At 42.1% G+C, this 27,862-nt stretch overlaps 1 protein-coding gene across 1 annotated transcript; it reads right to left on the bottom strand.

Annotated features, from left to right (window-relative positions):
* LOC119706749 (nodal modulator 1-like) lies at positions 1-27,212 on the bottom strand. The gene is made up of 32 exons (XM_038150747.1): positions 27,133-27,212; positions 24,528-24,891; positions 24,183-24,272; positions 22,864-22,909; positions 22,326-22,426; positions 22,096-22,202; positions 21,833-21,905; positions 21,160-21,312; positions 20,340-20,477; positions 19,722-19,811; positions 19,007-19,112; positions 18,445-18,595; positions 17,166-17,343; positions 16,805-16,946; positions 15,811-15,942; positions 14,914-15,050; positions 14,549-14,636; positions 14,066-14,129; positions 13,185-13,280; positions 10,921-11,130; positions 10,556-10,638; positions 9,420-9,579; positions 9,181-9,307; positions 8,447-8,560; positions 7,671-7,798; positions 6,957-7,098; positions 6,060-6,143; positions 5,056-5,166; positions 3,619-3,720; positions 3,282-3,401; positions 2,622-2,714; positions 1-1,837 (listed from the first exon to the last, which is right to left on the bottom strand). Exons 1-32 carry the CDS (start codon positions 27,195-27,197, stop codon positions 1,706-1,708), a joined length of 3,927 nt encoding a protein of 1,308 aa, XP_038006675.1. The 5' UTR covers positions 27,198-27,212; the 3' UTR covers positions 1-1,705.
* Between the last annotated feature and the right edge of the window lie 650 nt (positions 27,213-27,862).

The following is a 27,862-nucleotide window of genomic DNA, read 5'->3' as shown; positions in this document are numbered from 1 at the left end:
TCACTTTTTTTTCTTTTTATTAACAGCAGTTCCAATGTTTAAATTCAATCATCAGTCAGTCTCACAGTTCAGAGATCAGAATACCTGGAACTCCTCTGAGGCACATGGATATGTGCACTTCTTCCTCATACATTCCCCAAAGTAGCAATAACTTTCTTAACATTCACCAGCTCAAAATAAAAATGTACTGAAAACATACAATTTATCATAAGTCTTAGAACACCTTGTCTTTTCCCCATATATTTCATCACAGCAATATGAAATTCAAAGTCTTTAAGCACAGCATGATAATTTATTAGAGCTTCATCTCAAGCTCCATACATTTTGCTTTTTCAACATTCTACATTCTTGTTATGGTCCTGACAAATTTCCCTCGGAGTGACAGAATAATCACCGAATGAAGTTTTAATTATTTAGGCCCAAACTCTCGCAAAGTGCAAAAAAACAAGCATAAAACCTTCAGCATCCAAATTTCTAAGAATGGTGGGGCTTGTAAGCTTAAAGATTTAAATGTAAGGGGACTTTTATTTCAAGTACTGTAAAAGAGAAACATTGCCACTTACTGGCAGTACCAATGTCTTTGCAATATTTGTAGGCATTTATGTGCACCTTCAAATGCTCTGTTAACCTTTATAGTATTTGTCAATAAAAAGCCCCATTAGCATTTAAACTGTGTATGTCCAACTGCCTACTTCGAGCAGGAATCAAAAGAGAACCTGTAAGAAACAGGTTGTTTATTACAGACTACATTATTGGGACTTTACACACTGGAGATTTCAAAAAAAAAGTCACATTCCTTACAGTTAAAAAACCCAAAAGGTAAAAAAAGGTTAAAAAAAATTCAATCATTAATTGGGAAAAAGGCTGAGCATGGCCTGAGCAGGAGATGTGACCACCATGGGTGAATGGCAACACAGAGAACACAGTACAGCTTTGGAAAGAGTAGTGCAGCTTTGGCAAGAGTAGTGCAGCCAGCTGGAGCCACCTCAGGAACACTGGAGGTCTAAAGAGATCACACTGGACAAGAAACTAAATTGTGATTGTGATGTTCCTATTCCTTTTGCAACAGGAACATCAGAACTTACCTGATATTATCAACTAACCTTACCTGACATGGAGAATTTGTCTTCATTGGGCAAAAACTTAATCAAAGATAACATAATCACTGGACAAGAACTGAAATCAGACAGACTCTTCAATCAAGCTGCTGAACTGGAAGTGACAATGGCATAAGTCACCAGACTGCCTATGTCCCCTAAAATTCTGTTTCAAGCAACACTGATTTAGTAGAATCCCTGTGTGCTGCATCTGTAAAGTATTTCAAAAGGTAAGGAAAAACCATTCCAAAATCTAAAGACTGAAACTGAAATCAAGTATTATCTATTACCACTGCTTTTATAAATCATTAATAAGGACAGCATGACCTGTTCCAATGAAAAGGAAAAAAAAACATTAATTGTCCTCAAGTATGAGAGATGCACTCACAGTGACAGCAGAGGCATTCATTTAATCACTTTACAACAGGGAAATCTATAGACTCCATAGAAAATTTACAACCAAAATGGAGCTAATGTGACAAATGGTGCTCATGTAGCAAAACCAGAAAATGTCAAGTCTGCAAATTCAACAAAGATGTGTTTCAGTGGCTTTGCTCCTCAGGCTCCAGTTTGACAGTGCACCACTTCAGCCAGTCCCTCCTTTCAGCTCACGTCCGTCTCGTCTTCTGTTTCTTCGTTTGTCTCTTGGCATCCTCTGAGCCCCCGGTGTCAGAGCCTGCCTGCCCAAGGGCACGCACCCCTTGCAGCCGAGCTGTCAGCTGCAGCAGTAAGGGAATAAGCTGGGAAAAAAAAAAAAAGGAAGCAAGTTGTGGTTACAATGGTATGTAAGGGCTGAATGGTATGGTTCTCTAGACATGTAGCCCCTACATGACTCTATCATCAGCATCAACAGCACATCTACAAAGACATCACAAGATCTTGGCAGCAAATCTTGGGGAGGAATCAAACCAAACTTCTGGGAATTTCTGATACTCAGAACCTAAAGGGATTGTTTGAGAGGAAATCAAACTGCACAGACAAATTTAATTTCTCTTTTTGGTAAAACAGAAATCTAATCATATCAGAAAAGACTAGACAACCATAGATTGATAACAAAGGCAGAGGGAGTTGTATAGCAGGTATTTGTATTCCTCTTGAGAGCTTTTGCACTAAGGAGGGTATAAAGCTGAAGAGACCAGACCTGAAGACTTGCAAGACTTTTTCCATTCTGATTGTGCCTGAAGCAAATAAAACAATTATTTTCATTCTTATTATCACTGAGTCTGGTTATCTGAATTTTAATGATGCTTCATTGTTTTTTTCTCAGAGCGATCAAATGAGAAACCAAAATTCAGCCACAGCACAGGAACTCACCTTCACACTAAGCTTTTTTAAAGGAAGGTAATTGTCCAAAAACATGGCTAGAATTGTCCACAATGGCTACATTGTGGCTTTTCTTAGAATCACATAAGGGGACTGTGACTGCACCTCTGTTTGGATAACAAACCCTCGCTGAGCACAGTGCAGGGTATCCACTGACAGGACAGTAGTATTTGGGCAGGAGCAGAAGCAGCCCTGACCCACCTTATCGTGGTTGTACCCAGCCAGCAGCAGGAGCAGCGTCAGCGGTAACGCGATGTAAGACCCTTGGGCAATGTCTTGTTCAGGCAGCTTTCTCTGGAAACAGTGCAGATCGTGGATTTTATTTTTTTTTTAAGCTGACTGTGAAATCCCTCAGCTCTAAGAAACACCAGCAATAGGATCATGAGGCACATCCAGCCCTTCTTATCTCATTTCCTTCCAAGTGCTGTTCTAGGATTTACTTTACTTCCCACTTCAAAGCCACCCTCTGGATCAGTCTCTCATGTATTACCCCTTCCTGAAGTGTGCTGGTTTGTAAAGCCAATTCATTGATGGTCAGTCTTCACTGACAGTCAGTCTGGTTGCTTTGGTTTACCTGTCCCATGCTGCCCACACCTCTGTGACCCCACTACAGCAGCCATGCCAGCAGAGGACCTTTGAGGCACATCTGCACCCTCCAATTCCTACTGCTGTCCCATGTCCCCATGTCTCCCATTCCACTGGCACCTGAACACACAGCAAATCTAAATTAATGCCACTCATAAACCTCTTTATATTTACACTAACAGAAAGCCTGGCCATGAGCACAAAATACATGCAGGTTTTAACACCAAATACTGCTCCCAAGGTGAACATTGGAACATGAAAATGTTTAGTACTTACAGTGGGACTGAAGACCAATGTAATGTGTTTATGATATCCAATGGCAGTGAAAGAAACTTGAGGCAGGGTGTAGTCATACTGTGATTTAGACAATGTAGAATCCAGGAGCACCACGTAATTCTGTGGGTAAAAAATACACTCAGGCTACAGCATCAGGAGCAGTCTGAGACAAAAATCACATTTAAAGGCAAAGCTCAGTTAAAGAGGCTTCAAATCTTCCAAGACATTGGTTAATGCAGCATGAATACAGCTCTGCAGGCACCCCAAAAATTACACTTCAGTGTCCTTAGGGAAAAAAATTAAGTGATCCCAGCTAATTTTCCAGCAATATTCTTACCTCTCCATCTCGGAGTAGTGGTGGGAAATGAAAAAACAGGGATAGGCCTAAGTTGACTGTATGAATTGGGTTGTCAAGATTTTCACTTTTGTAGAGCTTCACCTGTAAGTGAAGGAAGAAACACAAACAAGGCATTTCCAAGCTTGCACCACAATAAATATTTCAGACATCCCAGACTTTCAGGGATAAAAGCATTTCCAAATTCATCATGCGCTCTTATAAACAGAAAGTTGTCAAGTAAGAACACCTGGAAATGCTCTAATCTGGGATGTGAAAAGTCACCAAAGACTCTTTTTATAGAACTTGAAATAATTTAGGAATGGCTGCTATCTGACATTTTCACATAGCCAGTGTATGAAAAGCAGTCTGTGCTGAGGAGCACAAAACTGCTCTCACTTGTGTCTGGACCCAGTCTTAGCACATCTTTCAACAAGAATGTCTGCATTGGAGGCCAGGGTGATGACATGCACCCATCGACAGCTCACATGCAGTACATGCAACACAAGACCCCACCTAATATGAAGAAGGCACTGGCTTGGATAACCTCCATATAATCAAATTTTAACATCAATTCTTATTGGCTTAGGCTGTTTAAATTTCCCCAGGAAGATGGGACACAAGCTCAGGGGCTCTTCAGTAAGGTGACACATTTTCCCTTCACACCTGCTCTGAGTGTTGGATCCTTTGGATGTCTCCCAAAAAACCCAAGAGCATAGCAATGAGATCTTGGCAGGTGAGATACATAACAAACTAGTGTGAAAGGAATCCAAGCACTGCACTTGTATTTGTAGGTAACATTTTATGGAGCTTTTGAACATGAGAAATGATACTGTAACTCCTACCCCACTAACACCTCTTGCAGACACTTCCAGCATTTGCGCCCTAAGGAAAAAGGCTCAGAGGTGTTAGCAAGCTTTTTCAGATCACAGTACAGTGTTCTGAATTTTGAAAGTTTCAATTTTCCTATTTGTCTCATACTGTCTATTATAATGTACTTTTAAATTCACATATTCCATGGTATCGCTGCATTCACATGGTATCTTCAGGTTTTGACATACAAGTCAAAAATTTCAGGTGTTTCAGGAATTAATGCAGTTCTCTGATACAAAGGACTCATTTCACCCTTGCTGTTTTGATGCCCCTACAGACAGAGCATCCCTAATCAGGGAAATATATCCCAAAATGTACAGGCCAACCAGAGAAGGTATTTCTTAAACATATTCCCATGAAAAAAGGAAACATTAAAGCAAAGCATCAGGAACACAGCAATCTTCATTCTATCTGGAAATCAAATTCACCTTCATTAAACTATTAATTCTAATTTGAATTAAATGTGTGCTCTGGCTACTGAACCATTTCCCGTGACCCTGCAGAAAAAAAAAATCATTGTAAAAGCAGTAACAAATACATTTGAAAAGATGAAAAGCTTGAACTTACACATAAAGTGGAGAGATATTCAGAAGCTGTAATCACATTTCCACTTAAATCAAACTGATTAATTTGCCGGAATGCTATAATATTAACGTCATCAATGTCACTGTTCCCAACCTGCAACGGAAAACACACTCAGGTTTTTACCAGCACAGGGACAGTTAACAAAGGACAGCAACACAGCTGTTAACACAGCACAAACATTGCTGATCATTTCAAATAAAAAGTGGATTTTGTTCTATACTAACCACACGGAAGCTCGAAAGCTTTCCCACTGCAAGTCCCTGCTCTCAGAGTGCACAGCTTGCAATAGCAGACTTGGGCATTATCAGCATGAGGCCCATGACATTAGGCTAAACTAAAAATGGAAGTCTCAAAAGCACACACTATTCTGGAAAAGGCTGAGGTACATCCACAGGACTGCCTGATTTCAGAACACTGGTCTCATGATTTTGCATCTGTGCTGAGAAATGCACAGAGATGTTTACAGAGTTGATTAATGTGGAATATTTAACAAGATTCCACCAGTTTTCAATGTGAAGTTAATCCTAGATTTTATAAAGGTAAAAGTGCTAGTCCAAATTAGAATTTCACCTACATCAAGACTGCATGATTTGGACCCAATAAAACATAACAATTTCTCTCTGCCCGTAACTAAATACAACTGTAGGACAATATGACAATTTATGACATCCTCAAGATACCATTGCTTTGTTCCACATCACAAAGAAATGCTGAAAGGTATTCCATACATTTATTCTCTTGTTTCTGGATGCAGTTTTCATGACTGTGAAAGAATCCTTTTCACTTGTTTACTGTTTGGGCTTTATCTCACTTCAGTTTTATGGTGCTGACACACAATATGGGGCTTGTTTTTAGGGAGCTAACTTGCTGAAAGGTACTTGTCTAAACAGAATGCCTTCACTACATTGCTGCTGACAGAACAGACAGAATGCCAAGACAGACCCATTTCATATTTAAGTGATGCTACAAAAAAAAGGAAAAATTACCTCAATTGCCCGATGCTGTGGTAAAGCTCTTTCAATGTGATCATTGCCTTCAGCTTTGAGTTGGACATGATACACACAGCCAGGCTGAAAGCAACATTCAGATGATAAATCCCAACACTGAATAATACATACTTTCATTTTAGAGAGCAGTAAAGAGAATTTTCTGACACTCCATTTAAGATGCACCACCCAAACAGATTTAACTCTATGCAGTTAAAGTTTTCCTTATCTCAAATAGAAAATTCAGCTCAATAACAGGATTAGGAGTGTTTACTGTCAGAAAATAAGAAAAGGCTATATAGAATTTCATTACTTTGTTGCATCACAGTGTTAAAAGAAATTATCTGCTGTGATGAAGGAAAACACAGGATTGAAACCTGATCAAACATTGCCTTTTACTTCAGCAAATTGTTGATTTCTTCCATAATGGTGCCATAAATTCAGCTTCCCCATTTCCTGAAGAGCTTACTTCGCATACATGCTGTGCAACCAACATCACATGCACACCCAATATCCTGCTAAAAAAAAGCTGTTGGTATCTTCACAGGAGAAACTAAACACTTCCCCAAATTCTTTTGCCTATGAAAATTCCCTGCTGGTCACCCAAGCACTGACCAGGGGATTGTCTCATGTCACACCAACTGCTCAGTGTTTGTGGTGGCAGCACAGTATGCTGCCAGCAAGCTCACAGACTTCCAACACAAACTTTTCTCTTCCCCTTTTCTCAGGCTCACTGTTCACTACTTGACAGTGTTTCTTCACACAGAGAGACTCAGGGGAGTCTGAGTTAGCAAACACGATGGGAAAACAGAAACCAGTGCTACTGAACAGAACCCATTTCAGTGCTCCATTGTCACACTGACAGACAAGGGAATGACACAGCCTCCTACTCCTTACCCGCAGGCCACGGAGCCTGAATTTGCCCTCCTCATCAGTTATTGTGTCCTCTCCATAGATGCTGCAATCCTTCTGTCCCACGGCTTCCACTGAGACTCCCTGCTCAGGCTCTCCATTTAAAGAGGAAACTGTGCCATAACAGCTGGAGGTATAAAGAGAACAGTTGTTACAGATATGCAGATGCCATTTTAATGCATATTTTAAAGACATTTTATTGTCATAATTGATGGGAAAAGTACTTAATGTATTTACCATAGCATGAAGAAGAAAAGGGGTATTTATAACGTGTGTGCAAAACAGTTTAAATCATCAGAATTCACTGTAGTATGGAGCACAACTTTAAGAATCCAAGTTTCCTAGACTCCATCAACAGCAGCTCTTTCTTATCCCTGAGGGTAAGGTCACATATCTGAATTGGTCTACCACACCTAGAGCAGTCCTCTCCTACTGGAGGTAGCACAAACAACTTCAGTGAGACAGTGCTTTCATAGCCACTGTTCTTCCTACAGCTCTGCCATCTGGGCTTAGCTATATATCCACAACGATAAAAAAAAGCCAAGAAACTACTTATATACAGCACAATTAAGTTAAATTGAGACTTGGAAAGTCTCCTCCAAGCCTGCAAGAACAGAGGTGTGCTGGGAGGAAACACATTTGGCACAATACATCCTGATACAGCCCACAGCATTTTCCATGGATTCCAGCTCCACTGACCTGTAAGCTGTTCTGTAACCAGTTATCTGGATTTTTAGATTTTGTCCTTCCTGCACTTCAATCATTTGTGATGATGGTTCAAACCGAAATTCTTTCATCATGGGTTTAAAGTAATATTGCCCTGGGCTCTGCAAAGAGGCACAAAACAAGCTGTTTACTCACAGTGATGCAGAAACTCACCAACTCCAAACAAATATGCTTTGTGAGAGCTCTCTGAAGAGCTGAGGTGCTCTGTTCCAACCACAGGTTAAACCTCTCACAAAATGTGAGCAGTGAAAAACAGGGAGCACATTGGACAATAAACTGATGGAACTCCCACCTGGTGACAAAAGTAAGAGAGAAAGGAAACTACAGCCCTAAAACCTTACTACAAAACCTCAAGGACAGGAAAGTGACCACAAAAGAAGGATGTCTGCAAAGAAACTATTCAAGCATGTCTACACACATATAGATCAATAATGTAATTAGATTTCCTTCCCCCTAAAGACTCTCCAATGATTATCAACAAATTGGCTTGTTTCATGTTTACAGACTGCAAATTAGTAACAGATCAATCAACATCATCTACGACCTGTTGGGGAGAAACCTCTTGCCACGTTAGATTTCACATCTTTCCCTTGCTAAGATTCTAAGTACTGTTTATTCTCAGGGATGTGCATCTCTCATGGTGGGTTAGGGTTTCAAAGGACACCTGCCACTCAGGAGAGCCCTGTTTGGGAGGGCAGAGGAACACAGCCCCACACACAGCCATGCCCTGAAGAATCACTTCAACTTACCAGATTGGAAAATGTCAGCATGCCATCGTCCTGTGTGAGGAGGTTGGACCGAAACACCCCTCCACTGAGAGACAAGAGAACTCCAGCAAGAGCCTGGTCATCCTCTGATTTGATCTGTTTTTGAAAAACCAGGAATTTTAAGTGTGAGGGTTTCTTTATGGAGAAGGGTTCAGTTGAAAAGCCCCTTGCAGAGTGCAAAGGTGGGCTGGCCCTGAGCACTCAGCTGTGAGCAGAACTAACCACATCTGCACTGCCCCTCCTGCCCGACCACAGGGCTGCAGAGCCCTCTGCTCCCAAGCCCTGGGCAGTCACAGCCCATGGCACACCATGTGCCACCACAGCAGCCATTCTCTACCACTCCACACCACACACAGAGAGGCCAGAACAAAGCACCCCAAACACTGGAACCAAGCACTAGCTGGACCAGACTACATCTATACCTTGAGGGATAAAACTCATTAAAACAGAGTGGTCCAACTCTACAAAAGCAAATAAAGCCAGTCTTGGACTCTATAAACCTTGCAAAGTATCTTCTGCATGGCAAGTCATGGTCTACAACTGAGCTCATCCCCTGAGATTTGTTTCCTCATGACAAAAATTATTATCCAAATAATAAAAAATTATCCCAAAATCCCACACCCATTTGTCTTTGGAAGACAAAAATGAACTTTTTGCCTGTCCAGCTCCAACTGCACACACTATTCATTTAGAACCCAAAATGTTCAGAACATTACCTCAAATGTCACCCCAGCAAGAGCAAAAGCTTTGAAGTCTCCAACTGTTCCTTCTACAGCAGTCAAAACAAAACCTTCCTTCTGAGCAGCGATTGTGTATTCCAAGTCACTGTGCAGTGGCCCAACACTTCAAATAAAACAGAACTTGTTTCAGAACGAACACTTGGATATTACATTGTCAAGTAACCACTGCATTTTAACTAAAGAATCCAAAGGTTCAAAACCAATCTGCTCATTACCTGTAAGTGCCTTTGTCATCGGTGAAAACCGTGATAAGTGCAGAAGTTGCTCCCTTCTCACTAATGACAATCTCAACACCTTCCAATTCAGGATGAATTCGCCCTTCCAGAAATAAGCCTGCTTTTCCATGGATCTCTATCAGCTTCCCAGGACAACTCTCTTGGCCATTGTGAAGGGGATTTAAGACAAAGAAAAAGGTCAAAAATACACTTGACACTCTGGCTTACAACAGGAGTTTAACTACTCCCAAAGTGATCAGCTGGTGGCCTTTTGAACAAGAGATCAATCCACACAATTTCATGGCCTCTAAACACATCTTGCAACATCTGAACAGCACCAAAATGGGTAACAACATTTCAAAGCTATAAGCACATCCCCAAAAAAAGTTTCTGGATTTCTGAAGTTGGAGGTCTCAGTGAGTTACATACACTGCAGCCACACAGAGACAATGGCAATGAAACTTCCTTCTAGGCAGATTACACTGAGCTTTGACCACATTTTTTGAGTTCAAATTCAGGTCAGCATATGTCACGTTCAATGACATTAAGTAAAATTTTATTTTCCTCCCTCAAATGCATTTTGAATGTGCAAACAGAGTCACATGAAAAGAGGCACTTAACATTTCCTTGTGATTTCAAATAAAATATGTTCACTTAAGAACCTGAGGACATGATGGACACTGACCTAACAAGCAGCATCAATAACCCTAACAATTTTGAAGTTTATCTGTTTTGTGAATATTTTTATTACTGTTATCCAGTGGGGAGGAAAAAAAACTTTAAGAGAAACTTGAATTTGGTAACAAATTCAAAATAGAAACCTTGTTTTTGCACAACCCTTTCTAGGTGACAGTACTATGAACAATTCTGAGAATCTGGTGTAACACCCAGAACTCTGGCCTTCCTCTTGTGCTAGGTGGTTTTTCAGCACTTGGAAGAATATTCCGCTGATAAAAACTGTACCTGCATCCTCTATCAAATAACTTCAAAATTCCAGAATTAAACTGGCCCAAAGAAATAGCTGCAACTGAAACTTCCCTAACATTACTTTTTGAGTTATTCATATGTTTATCTACATAGATACATTTCAACCATAAAAATCCTATCCTTTCAAACAATAAATTATTCATATTTACCTCCACTAACAACTGCTTCCACATAAGGTGGGTAGAAGAGCAGCTCTTTTGACGATGGTGTTACAGTAATTTTCTCTCCAGACCTGTAAAACACAAATAAGACATAATCAGAAGAAAATTGAATTAGCAGCTCTCACGCAGAGCAGAGTGCAAGAATGTATCTAAATACTCCCAGAAAAAAGTATTAAGAACAACCTAAGCAAAATTCTTACTGTGCTACTAAGATTCCTTGTAGCTCAGAATCACCAAAAGCACCCAGCCAGCAGCTCTGTCCTACCTGGAATTGTATCACTACCCCGTTGGACAGAAACACCACACAACAGTACGAACAACACATCTTGTCTATTACTGGAGCTTGGTATTACCTTGCCCAGTATGAAAATTCATATAAGAATGGTCCCTGGAGCTCCTCCACCATTTCTTGCACTGGTGGCTTTGTTCCTTCCTCCTCCTGAGCCTTCTTTTCTCTCTCCTGCCGGCGGCTCTCGATTTCTGCCAGCTGCTGCTCCCTGCGGAGCTCCTGAATGGACTTCAGGGGCCCCAGAACCAAGGCAGGTTCACTGTCAATGGATGACCTGAAAATATGGAAAAAACCCAAGATCATCTCCTGCCCTATGTAAGAACTTGTTGCATCTGTTAATTACTGCCTTTACACCACCACAGACAAGTCCCAGGGCATTTTTTGAACCCATCCCTCTTTAACTGCTCTGTTTATACTGGTAACAGCGCAGGAATGGTAAATTTTTAGGCAAAAGGATCAGTTTGCAAGAATACCTTTAACAAAGACCTAAACTAGAAGAGAAGGCTGGAATGTCAAACCTGAGAACAAGCTTAATACAGAAAGTACAAAATAAATAAAAAGACTGCTAAGCTTGCTTTTTTTTTCAGAACTAGGGACTTTTGTCTCAGAACCTACCTCTCAGGAACAGAGAATAAAAAGAGAAAATAACTTCTATCACACATAAATACTTCCAAGAGCCAGAAATTCCCAGGAAAAGCTCTGAGTTCTCACCTATCTGCCCTATTCATTTGAACTACCCAGCTATCTTGTCACTGTCCACTGAACAGATTACTAGATAAATTCAACCAAGTTCTTAGAATCAGCACAGAACAATGCATTTTATTTCACTCTCCCTGATCTTGCTTCCTCTTTTCTAGCATTTCCTTCTAGACTCCAATCATCCTTTGTATCTCATAATCTCTCTTCTCTAACAGTCTGAATTCTCAGTGAGGACTGAACTGAAATGACCACAATCACTTTTCCTGCAGCCACTTTAGATTACCAGGATAGTTCTGTCTCCTGCTTCAGCCTTCACCTCTAGTTTGTCTTTTTTAAGAGACATAGTTACTATTGTTCTATCACACTAAGTCTCATCAAGGCTTTATAGTCTTTCTCTGCAATCCAGACACAATACAGAAACCTGTAATATTTTTTTGTCTGAAAGCCTATTAAAAATTTGTACAGGCACACACAGTCTCAAGATACTCATAATACATTACTGCAGTCTTATTTTTAAAACATACCAAGCCATTATCAAGAACTGATGAGAATCAGCTTTGCTTTTGGTTGAGAAGGTTTGGAGTTTTTTGTTAACTCAAAGTTAATGCGTCACAGCCATGGATCTGGTACACAGACTTGTAAAAACACATGGCTTGTTTTTAAACCCAGAGCTGCTCCCTTTATGTCAATGGCACTTCACAAACTGGAATTCAGCTGAAAAGCTTGAGGCAGGATTGACAGATACCTGTGGCAACTAAGCTGCCTTCAAAGCACTAGCCAACAGTCTCCAAAAAGCCAACAAGCTGAGAAGGTTAGTACAATATTCACCTCCTCACTAAGCTGTTTTTAAAATCCTAATGGGTTTCTGCTGTCTCAGTGTCTCCTTTCCAGCTGCTGGAGCTGCCCAGCAGTTGCAGTGACAGGGTCATTAATCTTGGAGAACTCAAGGCAGTGCTCTGCAGGTAATGTTCTCTGAAAAGATGTTTTCTGCACTCAAAAAGTTTGAGAACCCATAGCCTAGAACAAGTAGACACCAGCAGAGTATCAATAAAACAGTCATCATTACCAGACACTTTCAGGCAGATTTGGCACCTCATACAATTAAAGCTGTTCACAAATCAGTGCTCCCTAGTGAGCTGTCTGTTCAGCTAAACATAAATTGCTGCATTAGCGTGCAATCACTCTGCATGTTTTTCCTTTTATAACCCTCCTCACACCAGTTACAATGCTCTAAAACAGCAAATTCTCATTCTGAGGAAAGAAAAAAGGGAAAAAATATACACCAGTGCCTTAAAGAGCTCAGATCTAAGCTTAAACTATACCCTCTGAATTCTGAAACATCAGTTCATTAAAGTATATAAAAACTCAGAAAATCATTCCTTTTTACCAAGACACAGAAGTAGGGAGGGGCAATGTTCAAACGATGAGAAAATACTCAAAATGAGGCTGGATTTATCTCTCTCCAGAGAACTCAAAGCACATCTCAGCATTAAAAACCTCTTGCAGCCTAGGGTAGGATGCCATCCCCTTAGAAAGCAGCCACTGCAGCACTAAAACTGGAGTAAAGCTTTATGAGAAAAATGTCTTTTTCCTCCACCTTTTATAGCCCCATGATTTCTTTGTCCTTACTTAATGGTAACAGTCACATCCATCAGTTTATCAGTTACAATGGTGCCAAGGACATGGTGGCGGACTGCAGTGAGCGTCAGGATACTGGGAGAGGACCTGCAAATCAAAGGAACAAAGACATGAATTCAAGGTCCCCTTGCCAAATAAACAAATCTTATTTAGCAGAGTCTGTGCTCTCACCCCTGAGACTGAAATGCTTTATTAAAGATTACACAGAAATTACACAGCAAATCTGTAGTGCTGGGATGGTCATCTCTCAGAAAAGGAGCATTTCCTAAATTGAGCCCCAAAGCAACTCCTTCCTTTGAGCCTTCTGCTTCCTTTCAAGATGAAGCTGATTTGATTGATTTATATGTCAAAGTGTCATTAAACATATCACCAGACCATAATCTATAAATAACTAATAAACTTGCCTGTCCAAGGAAGATCAGCACTGCTTCGTTGGGATAAGGGTGAACATTTATTCAGCTTGCAAAAAATGGGGTGAGCAGAATCCCACCACCAGAGGGTCATGGCATCAGTGACATGCAATAGTGGCAAGGGCCTCTTAGCAATCTTACTGTCCTATCTTTTGCCTTTCAGCTCTCAGACGTGAGCAACAGTTTTCACTGAAATAACTCTTTTCTGTTACAAAGCAAACCCAACACTAAACAGACAGAAAGCTGACAAGAACACACACCTAAAATAACTAAAGCATCTTTAAACCCTCGCATTAGTTGATTTTTATTACTTTTAAGACAGGAAGGGCAAGAGAACACATGTGATACACCCTTCTAGAGCTTCCCTCTACACATCCTGTCCTGCTGAAAGCAAGCAGGAGAAGGAAGCTTTATGGAGAATCATGCTGGTAGGAGTAAGGTGAGGAACAGTCACACTCTTACGTGTCGTAGGTGTAATACTCATGTTCAAACTGGTGGCAGGAGCGCGGGGTCACCTCATACACACCTACAAACAGCAAGGCAAAGAATGACCACTGAAAAAGTCAACTTTTAGAGCAGAGGTATAGAAACAACTACAAAATTTGACTGTATACCTGCTGCCTTTCACACAGAAACCTTCTAATGTGTCTGACAAACAGAATCTATATGAATGAGATTATTTTAACATGACCTTCATTCATCAAAGATGAAATAGTTCCATCACCAAGAAAAGAAATAGTAACATTTTATTTTTGGAATTTAGATTTGGTGAAGGACTAAACAGCAGAAGAAATGGAGAATTCTAAAAACTTAGAACAGATCATTTATATACAGATGTAATTAAAACAATGCCTTTCAGAAACCACAACAAATTGTTTTAGTTCCCAGCGGTATTAACTAACCGGTTATTTTTCATTTTTTAAACTAATATTTTAGAGCTGTTACCTGGCTTTGAAAGACAGAATCGATTAACTCCTTTGGACAGGTTATAAACACCAACATTCTCTGGTCCATTTCCATCCTGATAAAATTCCTGTGAAGCCACAGCACAATTCATTATTAACAATTACTAAACAACAAAATGAAAACAGTATTTGCCTGAAGATACATCAATGCCATCTCTTTTGTAACATCTAACATCACAAGACCATTTCACCAAACTTAAAAAGACAAATCTTCAAGAACTCTAAACATCAATGTTCCATGCTCTGTGACCCTCCAGAGACAGAAGAAAGCCTTGATTCCAAGCATAAGCCAGCTGCCTTCACAAGGTCATTAAAAACATACAAGAACATTTGTTTCCTACGTACCAGTGTGATTGCATGAGAAAGAGAACACCTCAGCATATATCCAGTCTGCCTGAATTCTACTCCTGACACATCTTCCTCCAAGACTTCCAATTCCAAAGACTTATTCTTCCAGCACCAATCTTCATGTACAATGCTTACTAGAATGTACACCACACAAAGCATTTCAGTAATGTAAAGCTGAGTAAATAATGGCAGGTTTTGTGACATGAGAAGCTTGTATCTCTCTAGCTTCTCTGGCAATAATCTGCAAAGCATCTACTACATGACAATGCTGTAGTAACAGACCTGGCTCTCAGCTCTGCAGCATCACCAGGAACCCAACACATCTATCAGGAAAGCTGTGCTATGAAAAGGAATAATGAAGCCTGGCCACCCTGGAAGGCTCCTCAATGGGCACTACCATTGTGAGAGGCAAAGCAGCCTAGAGGACATTACAACCTAACTCAAATTTTACCTGGTGGAAAGATGTTCCTACTCCTGTATAAAGAGTGCAATCTATATACTCCTTCTATACCTTTCCCTGGAAAACAATTTATTTTCACAGGCCAAGGCAGGCTGGCCAAAATACATGCTATTCTTAGGAGCAGCACTCTGGAAGCAGAACCACACTCTGTCCCTGTTCTTAGGCTTGGGACTAGTTCATGATAAAGCTCACTTACCCCACACCAGCCATGCAGACCCTAAAACTCAAGGGAGTAGTAACCTTTGAGCTGACACAGGATTAAACATCCAACATTAAGAAAAAATGATGCACTGTTGTAAGGTGTTTTTCCAGATTCTCTCAAGTTTCACAACTGTGTTGGGCATGCTGCAAAAGGTATCCATGATTAGAGAAGTGCTCAGATTAGGTCACAAATTGAGCTACCAAGGTTCCCCCAAGCAGTTCCCTGCTCCTACCTTTGTACTTGCCCGGGAGCACGCCCTCGAAGGTGAAAGGCACCGAGTCGCGGCTCCCGGCCAGCTGCAGGCTGCGCTTCTCCCCCTGGCGGCTCCCGGCCTGCAGTGTCACCGTCAGGTCACCGCACGCGTCTGCGAGGGAACACAACCCGTCAGGCTGCACCCCTACCCAGCCACACCTCGGGGTGCTAAATGAAATGCTAACCCCCTCCCAGCACAGGATGTTTCCAGTTAAAACTTATTTCTTAGGCACGTATCATGGGTTTTTGCATTCTGCAGGATTTTGAGACTGTTAATCATGTTCTTTTATCTAATGGCAAGAAAAAACCTGAGATCAACATTAAATCCCTGGGTTCACCTCACTCTGCAGAGACTTAAGAGCTTAGTAAACACCTGAGAGGCAGAACACAAAGTGCAGGGAGGATTCAGAGAGGAAAAAGGAAGGGTAAAAATGACAAAAATCAGGCTCCAATCATCATCTGCTGAAATCAGTGGGTAATCGAGGAAAATACCAGATGAGAGGAACCTTAGACTAAAATAAAGACAAAAAGCTTATTGAAGAGAACAGAGGTTGAAAGATTCTGCCAACAGCTTGAGCATCTATCCTACAGTTTTTACATGCACTGCTTTTCTCCCTTTTTTTTTGGTAAACTTCTTTTTCACCTCCAGTACTTCTCTGACTGATGTACACTATCCCAAGTAGCAGTCAGGATCATTTCCTTCCAGAACCCCTCCATCTTCTGAGGAAGGAATACTTGCTTATCCCTAGCAAGTGTCAAAAGGAGGTACATAACTTTACTCCAAACTTTGTTAAGGTACCTTACTAGGCCACACCACCTCCTAAGGAGAGCTGCTTTTTCCATGTGCTGCAAGTTTCATTTACTTATCTGCTGATGGGACTAACCACAGTGTCTTGATGTCAACAACAGTCACTCACACATGCAATGCTGAAGTTCTGCATTCCATTGCCATTTCACTTTCACAATGGACTTACCTAAACAAGAGATCTTCCCTGAGACAGATGCCAAAAATTGAGAGAAGGTCACATCCATCACTGGTCTGTCAGTAACAGTGACAGGGAACATTTTGGGTTTCAAAGCCAACCCTGCTCTGGTCTCAGCCTCTGGAATAATTACCTGTAGAGTATATGACATCAAGGCATCAGCACCTTTCAGACACCAGTCCAAAACCACACTCTGCTGCCTTCAAAGCATTTATCAGAAATTAGAAAATAGAAATCTACTGCAAATCCCAGGCAAAGCAAAATCAGCCTCTCCAACATGCTTTCCAAAATTTCAAAATCTTCTAAAACACTGTGACAGTCCTACAAAGAAGAAATGAAAGCTCATTCTTACCTGAACATTGTATGTACCCGATTTTGCCTTGAAACAAAATGCTCCATGAGAGTCAGTTTCTGTTGTAACCAGTGATGCTTTGTCTTTGTCTTCAGGTATCATGGTTACCTTGTATTTACTGATCTGTTTGACTGTGTCAGGGAATCGAGTAACTGAGATGCGGCCACACACACTGAACCTGTTAAATAAAAGCCAGTCATCAGAATAAATATCTTGATTTGACAAAGATCACAAAAAAACACTTGTTTTAGAACTTCCTCACAAAGTAAACCTCATCATGTTGAGGTAATAACACCTGAATTTGAAAGTAATTCTCCTGAAAGAGAGATTTGCAAGCAACTTGCTTCACTCTTCCCTGCCATCAACCCAATTATTTCAAGTTCTTTTCCTTTTTTTTTTTTTTTTTTTTTTTTGTGTTAAGCAGGCAACGGATTTCTCCCCTCAGGTTTTAAATAGTTTCAAACATTTTGTGTCAAAAACTTAAAATAGGATAGGTAATCCACGGAACACAACCTTGGTACACCTACACTTGTGAAAGCACAAGACAAAATGACAAATTAGAAGCTGGTAAGTTTTATTCATTGCCTTCAACAGCATAACAAATTTAGTTACTGAATAAATTGTACCCCATCATTTAGCAACACAGGGTTTTTTCTAATTGGCTGGCTATGTCTGTACAAGCTGACTGCTATTTGACTCAGTAAATTCCAAGTTTTCCCTTCTGCAGAACACTGCCACTATTTCCTCCTCTGAAGTCCGGGACAAAGAACCACAGCCCTTTCATCTTCCTCAGCTCACGCTGTATCTCCCACCTCTGCACAGCCTTAGACTCACAGTCAGAGCATCAAACAAGAAAAAAGACAATTCAGGGTAAGGCAACAATGACCTTGAGAGTGAGCAGTAAAATGCAGAGATTTGGTACAACACTGCACCAGACAGCTGTGTGACATATCCTCCTCCTGTGCAAGAGTGAAGTGGCAGAAAGCTTCTCTGCTGCTTTCTTGGTCCACATACCATTCTAAAATTCCTAATTTACCCATGCCTTAGTGTCCTTACTTGCAAGGGAGAGCTTATTAAGAGAATGCTCTAAACCTGAATTATTACTGAGCAAAATACTGTGCACAAAACACACTCTCATGCTGCTCTATTTACCTTTAATTTCTTCAGCAACATTTAGCTCCTGACAACACAGTTCTGGGTATGGCATGGAAATGATCACCCATTTTCACAGCCTCATCCACACATCAAAGTGCATTTTCATCCTGACACCAATCCTTACCCCGTTGCAATGATGTTTGCCAGCTGAGGTGTATTTGGCGCAATCTTCACAGTAATAGTGTCAAAAAACAGGTGTTCTTTCCTGGCATGAATTGTGTATGTACCTGTTGTTATGTTCTCAAGGCGGAAAGAGCCATCAGCTTTTGTCTTCACTGTAACAAATAACAAGAGTTAAAAACCAGAGCATATGTTAACCTTATGTATCAACAGATCCAGAGGACACACATTGCTTTAGGCTATTTTAAATTCATATTACACAACAAATAGTTTTATGCTTTTTTACTAGATGAACCTTCATTTCTGTATTTCAAAGTACAAGCTGGCATATGGCTGAAAGCAATTAAGAAATTTTCAACTGCCAAACAAATGAATATTTAATGCTCTCATCTAAACCAGAAAACGCAAAATTTATCAACTGCATGAAATGCACTTCAATATTTCATATAAATTGCAACAAAAGCAGAGTATTATCCTGAAGGGTTAATTCCACATCATACACTAGTCCTGTACTTGAGTTTTATAAAGGCTTCCCTGTAGCAACAAAGATCAAGAGCACTGCACACCTTTAATCTGATTGTTCAGAGTCACAGTGGCATCAGCAACTCCTTCTCCTTCAGGACCATTCAACACCCTGCCTGTGACAGAGAAACCCATCACATGGAAAACAGGCTGAAATGGGAAAAAAGTAACATCATTCTTTACTCAGGAAGTGCAAACACACACCTACAGCAATCAACACCGTTTTCTCCCCATGCACTTAAAAAGGAACCTTAGTTACAGCTCTAGGAAAAAAATGTACCAGGATAATCACTGTGAAAGTACAAACTGATCTCCAGGCAAACTGTTCCCCTAAGTACAAAACACACATTCTCGATTTATCTGCACTGGTACAGCTCAGAGGGCCACAGTCACAGATCATAATGCCATTACACAAGGCACTTTGTCACATCTCTGGAGAGGGCCTGTAGGTTTTTCTGGTTTGCAATCTCGACAAGGAAATATAGGCAACCTGGAGGACTTCTGCCTGTTTGCAACACGGACATGAAAGTGAACACAGCAGACAGCTCTGCCCTATTTTGTTTCTTCCTACTAAAAGGGGCTGAAGTACAGAAACACAGCACAGTACTAGAAACTGTCTTCTACCTGCTGTGCATAAATAAGTGCCTTCAACTTCTTTCAAAGAAGTTTTTTCCACAATTCAGCTGCTTTCTGCTAAAATCAGTTAGGCTTTTACAGGAATGAGTGGCACAAAAGGATTATTCCCTCTGCAGGCCTTACCTCAATCTGTAAACTGTCATGCTCTACAAGGAAGTCCAATCTAGATGGAGCAACATCAAAGGTGATTCTCTCTCCCCTGTAGAATGGTATCTGAAAGAAGACACATGCCTTTGACTCCTAAGCTGTGATGACAGAGTGGTTATCCTCTACCATTTTTCATGTTCTTATTGCCATCAGTCACCTCTACCAATCGTCAAATGAGCTGCAAACCTCCTGGAAATAAGTATTCAGAGGCGTGGAGACACTAATATGGGCAATATTTCAAGACTGATGGAAACTATGAAATTATCAGAAAATATGGAAAAGTAACTCCCTAGTCAGAATACAGCATACTTGGATGTGCAAGAGCTTACAGATAGGAGACTGTATGATTGCTAGAATGATTAAAGGAATGAGAGAAGCCTGAATCCCATTTGTAGAGCACGGACTGAGAATGCAGGACCAACACTCCAGGCAGTGCACAGAGAACGTGCTCCCACAACATCCAGATGTAAGAAAGGGAATGGGAAATAAAGGAAACAGCTTAAAGGAGAGGAGGTGGCAATAGCACACTCTGGTTTAGAAAATGAAAATTAACAACCCACTCAATAGAAAAGCAATGAATTTCTAGTCACTTACCACAGTGTATTTCCCACTTGGCAGAGAAAGAAAGCTGAAAGATCCATCCTCTTTTGATACAACATTGCACAAATAGGATAAAGACTCATCTCTTGATTGGAACCCATCCACAGGAGAAATACTGCAGCCCACAACATCCTGTAGTAATAAATGCAATACAACTTCTTGTCTCAAAGAAGAACACAGAAAGTAATTGCGGGGGAGAGGGGTACAGGAGGGTTCAAAATATTCAACTGTGAATGACTGATGGGAGGTATAAAACCATTTTAGAGGCAAAGTTTGATGACATGGCTTAAAATTCATGTATAGGTAAACAGGAAAAAACAGCAAATATTCAACTTTATCAACAAGAACACTGGAAAATTCAACAACCCCAAAACTGTACCCTGTGTCTTAACTGACTTCAGTTCTGTGGACATTGCAGAACAGAGCTCAGCTCTATATGACCCAATGTTTCACACTCATTTCTTAATACATTTGTATGGTGGCAATAGAAGCTGTGGAACTTTGTCTTCCCATGAAAAGGGCAAAGAGTAATAAAGATATCATGCTGAAGACAAATTACAGCTACTGTACAATGAATTATGAAATAATTCCATGGAGGTCATGTTGGATTACAAGGGCCTTGTTAGTATAAAAAAAGAAAAGAAATCACACAAAAGAACCAAACACAAAAGAACCAAACACAAAAACACAGTTTAAGGAATTGTACAAGCCAGTGAAGGACAGATGAGTATCAGGGCAACATGAACCTAAAAGCTATTTGGTTCTTCTTATTTATAGCCATAGTCATATTGAAAAGGTACTGATCAACCATTACCTCTTTAGAGACTGAAGAAGAGAAAAGGAGAAACATGACCCCCTTCATGGGTTCTCCATCACTCCTCACAGACCCAGAGACGTTGTAGCCTGCAACAATCAGGGGGCTGGCAGCATAAGCATTGGAGCTCGTCACCCGCACCACTGTCTTCGACTGAAATACAGAAACAAACATTTTCATCAAAAGCAGGCATCAGGTCTCATTTACAGCACCTAAAAACAATCAGAGACTGTACACTGAACAACAGGAACAGAAGCCAGAGCAGCAGAACTCAAAGAGGGTCTCCAGGCTACTCAGGACATTAAAGCAAAGATACTTTCTAAAACATTATTTTTCCTGCTCCACTGATTTAGGAAATGGTCAGCATATCAAAGCTCCTCAAAAAAAAAGCGGTCTGGGAGGGAAGGATTTGAGCTACAATATTCTTGCAAAATGTACGGGATAGAAGATGGAAAGTAAAAGCAAAAGCTCATTTTGTCCTTCCCTGGCTGACTTCACTATCTCCAAAATGGGTCTGTATGAGGCAGTTTCTTGTCCACCTGAATTAGATGTAGAAAAACTCCAGTAACCCTGTCCACCCACAAAGCCCCTTCCTCACTCTAACTGATCCAGACAAGGTCTAGCAGATCCATCCTCTCTAACCAGACAAACCAGAACTTCTGTAGGTTCTAACCTCTTTCAACATCCAGGTAGGATGCGATGCAAAGATTTCATATTCGCCAGGAAGCACTTTAAAGAAAGCAAACCTGCAAGGCAAGAAAGGGATTATGTCTCTTCAGAAACAGCCACAAACATCTGCTCACAGAAAAACAATTCACTCTATTCACATATTAGAAAAAATACTTCAGAACTCTTACAGACGCAGTCAGTATGGCAGAATTGAAAGGATCTTGTGCAAATGAACAGATGAATTAAGTATGCACCACCCACACTCACTTTCCTCCAGGTTGTGTAATAGTTGCTTGTATGTTTGTGTCACTGCCAGCATTTCTCAGTACAACCTGAACTCCAGCAGGACCTAATGTCTGACCTTTGCTGAGAACCTGTCAAAATAAAAAGAAACAGAAGTATGAATGAATGAAAATAACATGTAGAGCTGAATTTGAATGTGTTTATGAAGGTTGAATTAGCATAAGGTGGAATAAATGAAGATAAAGGAGTCTAACCTTTCCGTTCACAGAAAATCCTGTGAACACAAAGTTAATATCACCTCCCTTTGTGCAAATGTCATTAATGCCATCCACATGGATGTCTACACTGGTTGGTTCTGGAAGAGAAGAACGATGAAACAGCATGATAGTTAGCGAGAGAGCAACCACAAAGAAACTCTGCTTCAGCTTTACACAACTGCCACAGAAATGTATTCATCCAAGCATGGCAAGCATTGCTCTTTCTTCAGCAAAGGTAAAGCACCCCCAAATCCTGATTCTGAAAATCCTCTTTCCCTCCTCCCATTTTTGCCTCCTGTAGCCATTTTTGTCAAAATCCCACATTCCTTCAAATCAGTCCAAGGGTTATTTTGTCAGTGCCTACCACTCAGCTTTACCTTCCCCAGGTACAGAAAGTACACATCAGTTATTAAACCATGCAGTATGCTTTATAGGTTTGGGAAAGTGCTCTATATTCCCTGCCAGCTGCAAATTAGAGATAAGTCCCACACTGCAGATACAGTGTTCTATTGTAAGAAGACATACAACCACTTACCAAAACTCCACCCTAGGGGAGGCTCAATTTTAAGAATGAAATCCCCCTAAAAAAAATAAAAAGCAATAACTGTCTTCGTTGATCTAAATTTAATTTAGCTAACAAATGAAAAAGTCAGAACACAAGCATCATGCTGCAGAGAGGAACACAAGACTCAAGTGCACCAATATCCACCATTCTCCTTTCCTCCTCCTTATGACTCTGTTCAAAGCAGCTGCCATATCTACCCAGACAGGCTGGGATGCTGGGCTCACATCCAGCCAAGAGCAGAAATTAACCATGTTTATCCCACTTCCAGCACAAACCTGGAACACGGTCAAACAGCTCAGTGCTACAAAGTGTTCAAATCTACCTCCACCTGCCCCAACAGATGGGCTCTAAGTCAGCCTTTGGTATTTCCACTGGGTCATACTCAACCGTTCTGCCCAAACACAGGATAACAAAATTCCAATCCTTTTAAAAGCTCTGATCCAAAAGGGTATTAATCAATCCTCTTTGTATCAGAGAGCACCACATGTGTTCAGCCACACATATTCTGAAGTTCATCCCTGGAAAGGCTCAAAGGCCTAAGAATGAAATCACCAGGATCAGAAAGCTTTGGGAAGGAATTGGGGAGAGAAGGAATTATTTGGTGGCAGGACTAGATGACCTTTAAAGGTGTCTTCCAACCCAAACCATTTTGTGTTTCTACTTCTGAACCCTAAGTTAACTATCTCCTTAAAAGAGCAAAACACCTTGACCATCTAAGAGTAGCTTGCATTTAATTTAATTTGCATGTAAACAACCTTTCCAGTCTAAGCAGACATCAAATTACTGATACATTTTGAGTTTCCTAGATCATTATTTCCATAAAACATTTTTAATATCTGCAATTAACCATTCAGGTTATTTTCAATTCAGTCATATCAAAACACCTTCTCATATATATTTATTTCCATTTCTACAGGTAAAAAATCTGAAAGCTTTATCTGTACTTTGTAGGAGCCTGTATTTTTTGTGCAGTATTTGTACAGCTACAGACACAGCTGCTGGCAGGAATTCAGGCTCCCAATGCTGCAGTCATTCCAATAAACAGCAAAAATGCAATACTGCAGCCACAGCTGGCAGGCTTTTCTCTTCATAATTAGCACTGGGAAACAAAATCGTTGCATTACAAAAAAGAAACAATTGAAACTTTGATCCAAACCAAACTAAGTGGTGTCCTGATTCAAATGTTTCATGGGTGGGTGTTGCTCTGAGATTTAATCTGCCGGCAGATCGAGGTGGAGGCAGCTGCTGCCTCCAGCATAGAGGGGACAGCGCCCGTATTTGTGTCTTACCTTGTCATAGAGGGGAATCATGAAATACCCATTGTTCGGAGCACAGTCTGTCTGGTATTTCAGAGTACCATGTTTTGTATACAACTTAATCTAAAAAAGAACAAACAAAACGAACACAAAGATATTTTTTAAAAGGCGAGGAGCTCTGGAACCAGGCACTTTCTAACCCAGTGCTGTAACACAGCAGCAGCAGCCGTGCCAGGGGGCAGCAGGACACGGTTTATGGCAAGCAGGCTGCGGAGTGCCAGGCTGAGGAAGAGCCGCAGCTCCACCGCCACCTGTGACCGCGGCCCGGGCGGCAGCGCTCGGCACGCCCGGCAGGCAGCCGGGGCCGGCGGCGCGCACCTCGATGAGGGAGTAGTTGATCTCCACGTCGGACTTGACGAAGCCGCCGCAGCCCACGACGATGTCCTCGGAGCCCCGCGCCAGGGCGCAGCACAGCGCGCAGAGCAGCGCGGCCGCCGCCCGGGGCCGCATCCCCTCACCGCCGCCACCGCCCGCAGCCAGCGCCGCCGGAAGGGCCGCGCCGGGCCGCGACAGCGCCTCCTGCCGGCCCGGAGGGCTCCGGGCTGGACACGGCCCGGCACGGCCCCGATCCCGGCCCGGCCCCATCCCCGCGATGCCTCCGACCGGGATTATCCGTCCCCAGCTGCCCCTTCGCACCCTTTGTAGGCGTAGCTTGTGGCAGGTCACTTCGACAAAATAAATTCTTTTCAATAAAGAAAAGAATTTTGTGTTTCAAGCATTGCGTAAAGTTCTATATCATTTATATAAATATGCATCAGGTAGGTGGAGAATATGACTTAGGTGGGCGTGTTCATGTAAATTCCACTGTATTAAAAAATATTGGTGTTACCCCCTTGGCGTGCTGATTTTGTGGAAAGAATAAACATAATCTTTTCTAAAATGCAGGCTGTGTCTGTGCTTAGAGAGCTCCAATAAGCGGCAGTCCCGGGGGCTCCGGGAGCGCGCTGCTGCTGCCGCGGCCGGACTTTGGCCGCAGCGGGACGGGGCGGACGGGGCGGACGGGGCTCTGAGCAGCCGCTCCCACGCCCGGCGGGACCGGAGCTCTGCCCAGCGAGAAAACACCACCGGGCACCGGCCGAGGGTCCCGGGCGGAGCGCCCATGGGTGCGGGCACGGCGCTGTGCGGGCCCCGGGACGGCCCCGCCGCGCCCCGGGTGAGTGAGCGGTGAGGGGATGAGGGGGTGAAGGGATGAGGGGGTGAAGGGATGAGAGGATGAGGGGGTGAAGGGATGAGGCCGCGGCACCCGCGGCCCCCGAGCCCCGCGGGCCGGAGCGGGTGCGGCGCTGAGGGGACGCGGCCCACACTCCCCCGTGAGGGCAGCGCTGTTTCCGCCAGGGCCGGCTGCGGAGCGGACTTTGCCTCCCCGGGACGCTGTTCGCCCGAACAGACCGCTCAGCTGCAGTACCTGTGATGAGCTGCGAGTGAGGACCAGCCCGGACACACTACAGAGATACCTTTAAAAGGGCTCTAGCGAGTCCATCAGTCCGGACTCGCGTAGGTTTCCATCCCCGATGTTGATAAACTCCCCTAATAGCTTGCGAGTCATCATCTCCTTCCTCTTTCCGTCATGGGATTCCTGTCCCCAGCCTTGCTCTGCATCTTGTCCTTCACTTCTGCATTGTTTCTGTTTCAGGACTGGAACCAGACATGGCATACAAACATCCCAGGAGTGACCTGGTGCTTCGAGAGCTCCATCATCGCCTGGATCCCTTGTGCCTATCTTTGGATCTGTTTTCCTTTCTACTACTGGTACCTTCGACACAGAAACAAAGGCTACATTAGGATGTCCCACATCTTCAAAGCCAAAATGGTAAGGAGTAAAGCATAGGGTTAGGTTAATCCTAAAATGATCTCAACCTTGATGCAAGGCTTAACTTTCCTAATTTATTGATTCTTTCCTGATGATCCATCTCTGCTGGGTTTTTTGACATTTACCAGCTCAGGTCAATATAAATCAAGTTAAGTTTTAGGAAGATATAAGATCTTCTCCCCTGTATTTCCATTTGATTCCCTGACACTTCTGTAACATTCTCCATCCCAGATTTGATCTTCCACCCTCTAGTCTTACTGCCCAGGCAGCTTGGATCAGTCAGTTTGGTAGATTTTGTCCCAGCATTTCAGTTCATTCCAGTGTGTGTTTTCTGTCTCCGCCCCAGGTCCTTGGATTCATCCTGGTAATATTGTGTTTTTCTAATGTCTTCTTCATGGTGTGGGAGAAAAGCCAAGGAATCCCACGGACCCCCGCACTCTTCATTAGCCCTGCTGTGGTGGGAGTCACAATGGTAATTCCTCCCTTGTTTGTCTGCACGTGGCCAAGCTTAGCCCTCCCGGGACAGAGCTTGTATTTCCCACGGTTCTTGCTGTCTCTGAGCACAAATTTGGCTGGTGGGGAGCAGAAGGTTGGGGATGCACTTTGTGCCTCTCTGCTGTGTGACACATCAGGGGGTTGAAGTTGGGGCAGACCCTGTGGGCAGAGCACACCTGGCAGGAGCTGAGGTTTCAGTAGGGTTTAGAAAGAGGTCTCACAACAATGAGACAAGATTTCATTTCTCATAACCACAGTATGTGATTGAATATGGTTTAGAATGAAATGTGATTTCTGTTCAATAAATCAATGCCTATTCTCCCCTTCTGTCATTGCATCCTCATAGCCTCAGTCCTTCCAGCCTGTTGGCCCAATGGTAATTGCATTACTGCCTTCTCTGTAGACATTCTTGAGTGCAAAATTGCACACAAAGCTTTTCAGTGTTAGCCTCTTAGGAACAATACTGCAACTCTGAACATCTTGAAATGTTTGGGCAAGAAGCTAACTGATTTTTCTCTATTGTATTCATTAATTTGATAACAGTGTTTGGCATTCCATTACCAGGTATTTATTTGGGCAAATTTGTACTTCCTCACAGGTCCTTGCCTTGTTCCTTACCCAAGCAGAAAGAATGATGGGCATCCAGTCTTCAGGGGTCCTATTGATTTACTGGCTGCTCTCATTTGTGGCTGCACTGGTGATGCTTAGTTCCAAAATTCAGCATGCCCTGGAAAGAGTAAGTGAGATCACATACCTTTAATGTGCAGACTACAGAGTCTCTTAACAACAGGGCTGGTTTTGTCTCACTGACTGCAAGGGGGAGAATCAAATTCCTCTTTTAAAATATGTGCTGAGAAAAATGGTTCATGACACTTTATATTTGTGGTGCATGTTAATTTGCAGAGGTAGAACATGAGAAGCTCTTTCTCTGCTGGTTAAACATGGAGGTTCTGACCTCATTTTCACCAGTGTTCTGTTCCTTAGGGATTCCAGGATGACCATTTCCACCATGTTACAACTTACCTTCATGCTGGCCTGGTGCTAGGAGAACTTGTGTTATTCTGCTTAGTTGATCACCCTCCCTTCTTCTCTAAAGCTGACAACAATCCTGTAAGTATGAGCTTTTCCTAATGCTTTGCTTCATTGCTGAGACAGGATTTTAAATGTATGGGGAAACACAGGCACATGGGGATCGGGGTGATGTGAGATGCATCATTCTGTAAAAAAGCTGACAGTTTTAAAAGGTATCCGGCAGAATTTAGGATAACAGTGTTCTGTCTCTCTATGTAAGCTTTTCAAAACTAAAAGCCTATCCATAATGTTTCTTGTCACTGAAACCAGTACAGGG

Source organism: Motacilla alba, chromosome 14, assembly GCF_015832195.1.
Source record: "Motacilla alba alba isolate MOTALB_02 chromosome 14, Motacilla_alba_V1.0_pri, whole genome shotgun sequence".
Classification (NCBI taxonomy): domain Eukaryota; kingdom Metazoa; phylum Chordata; class Aves; order Passeriformes; family Motacillidae; genus Motacilla; species Motacilla alba.
This window is presented reverse-complemented; position numbering and strand designations above follow the sequence as displayed.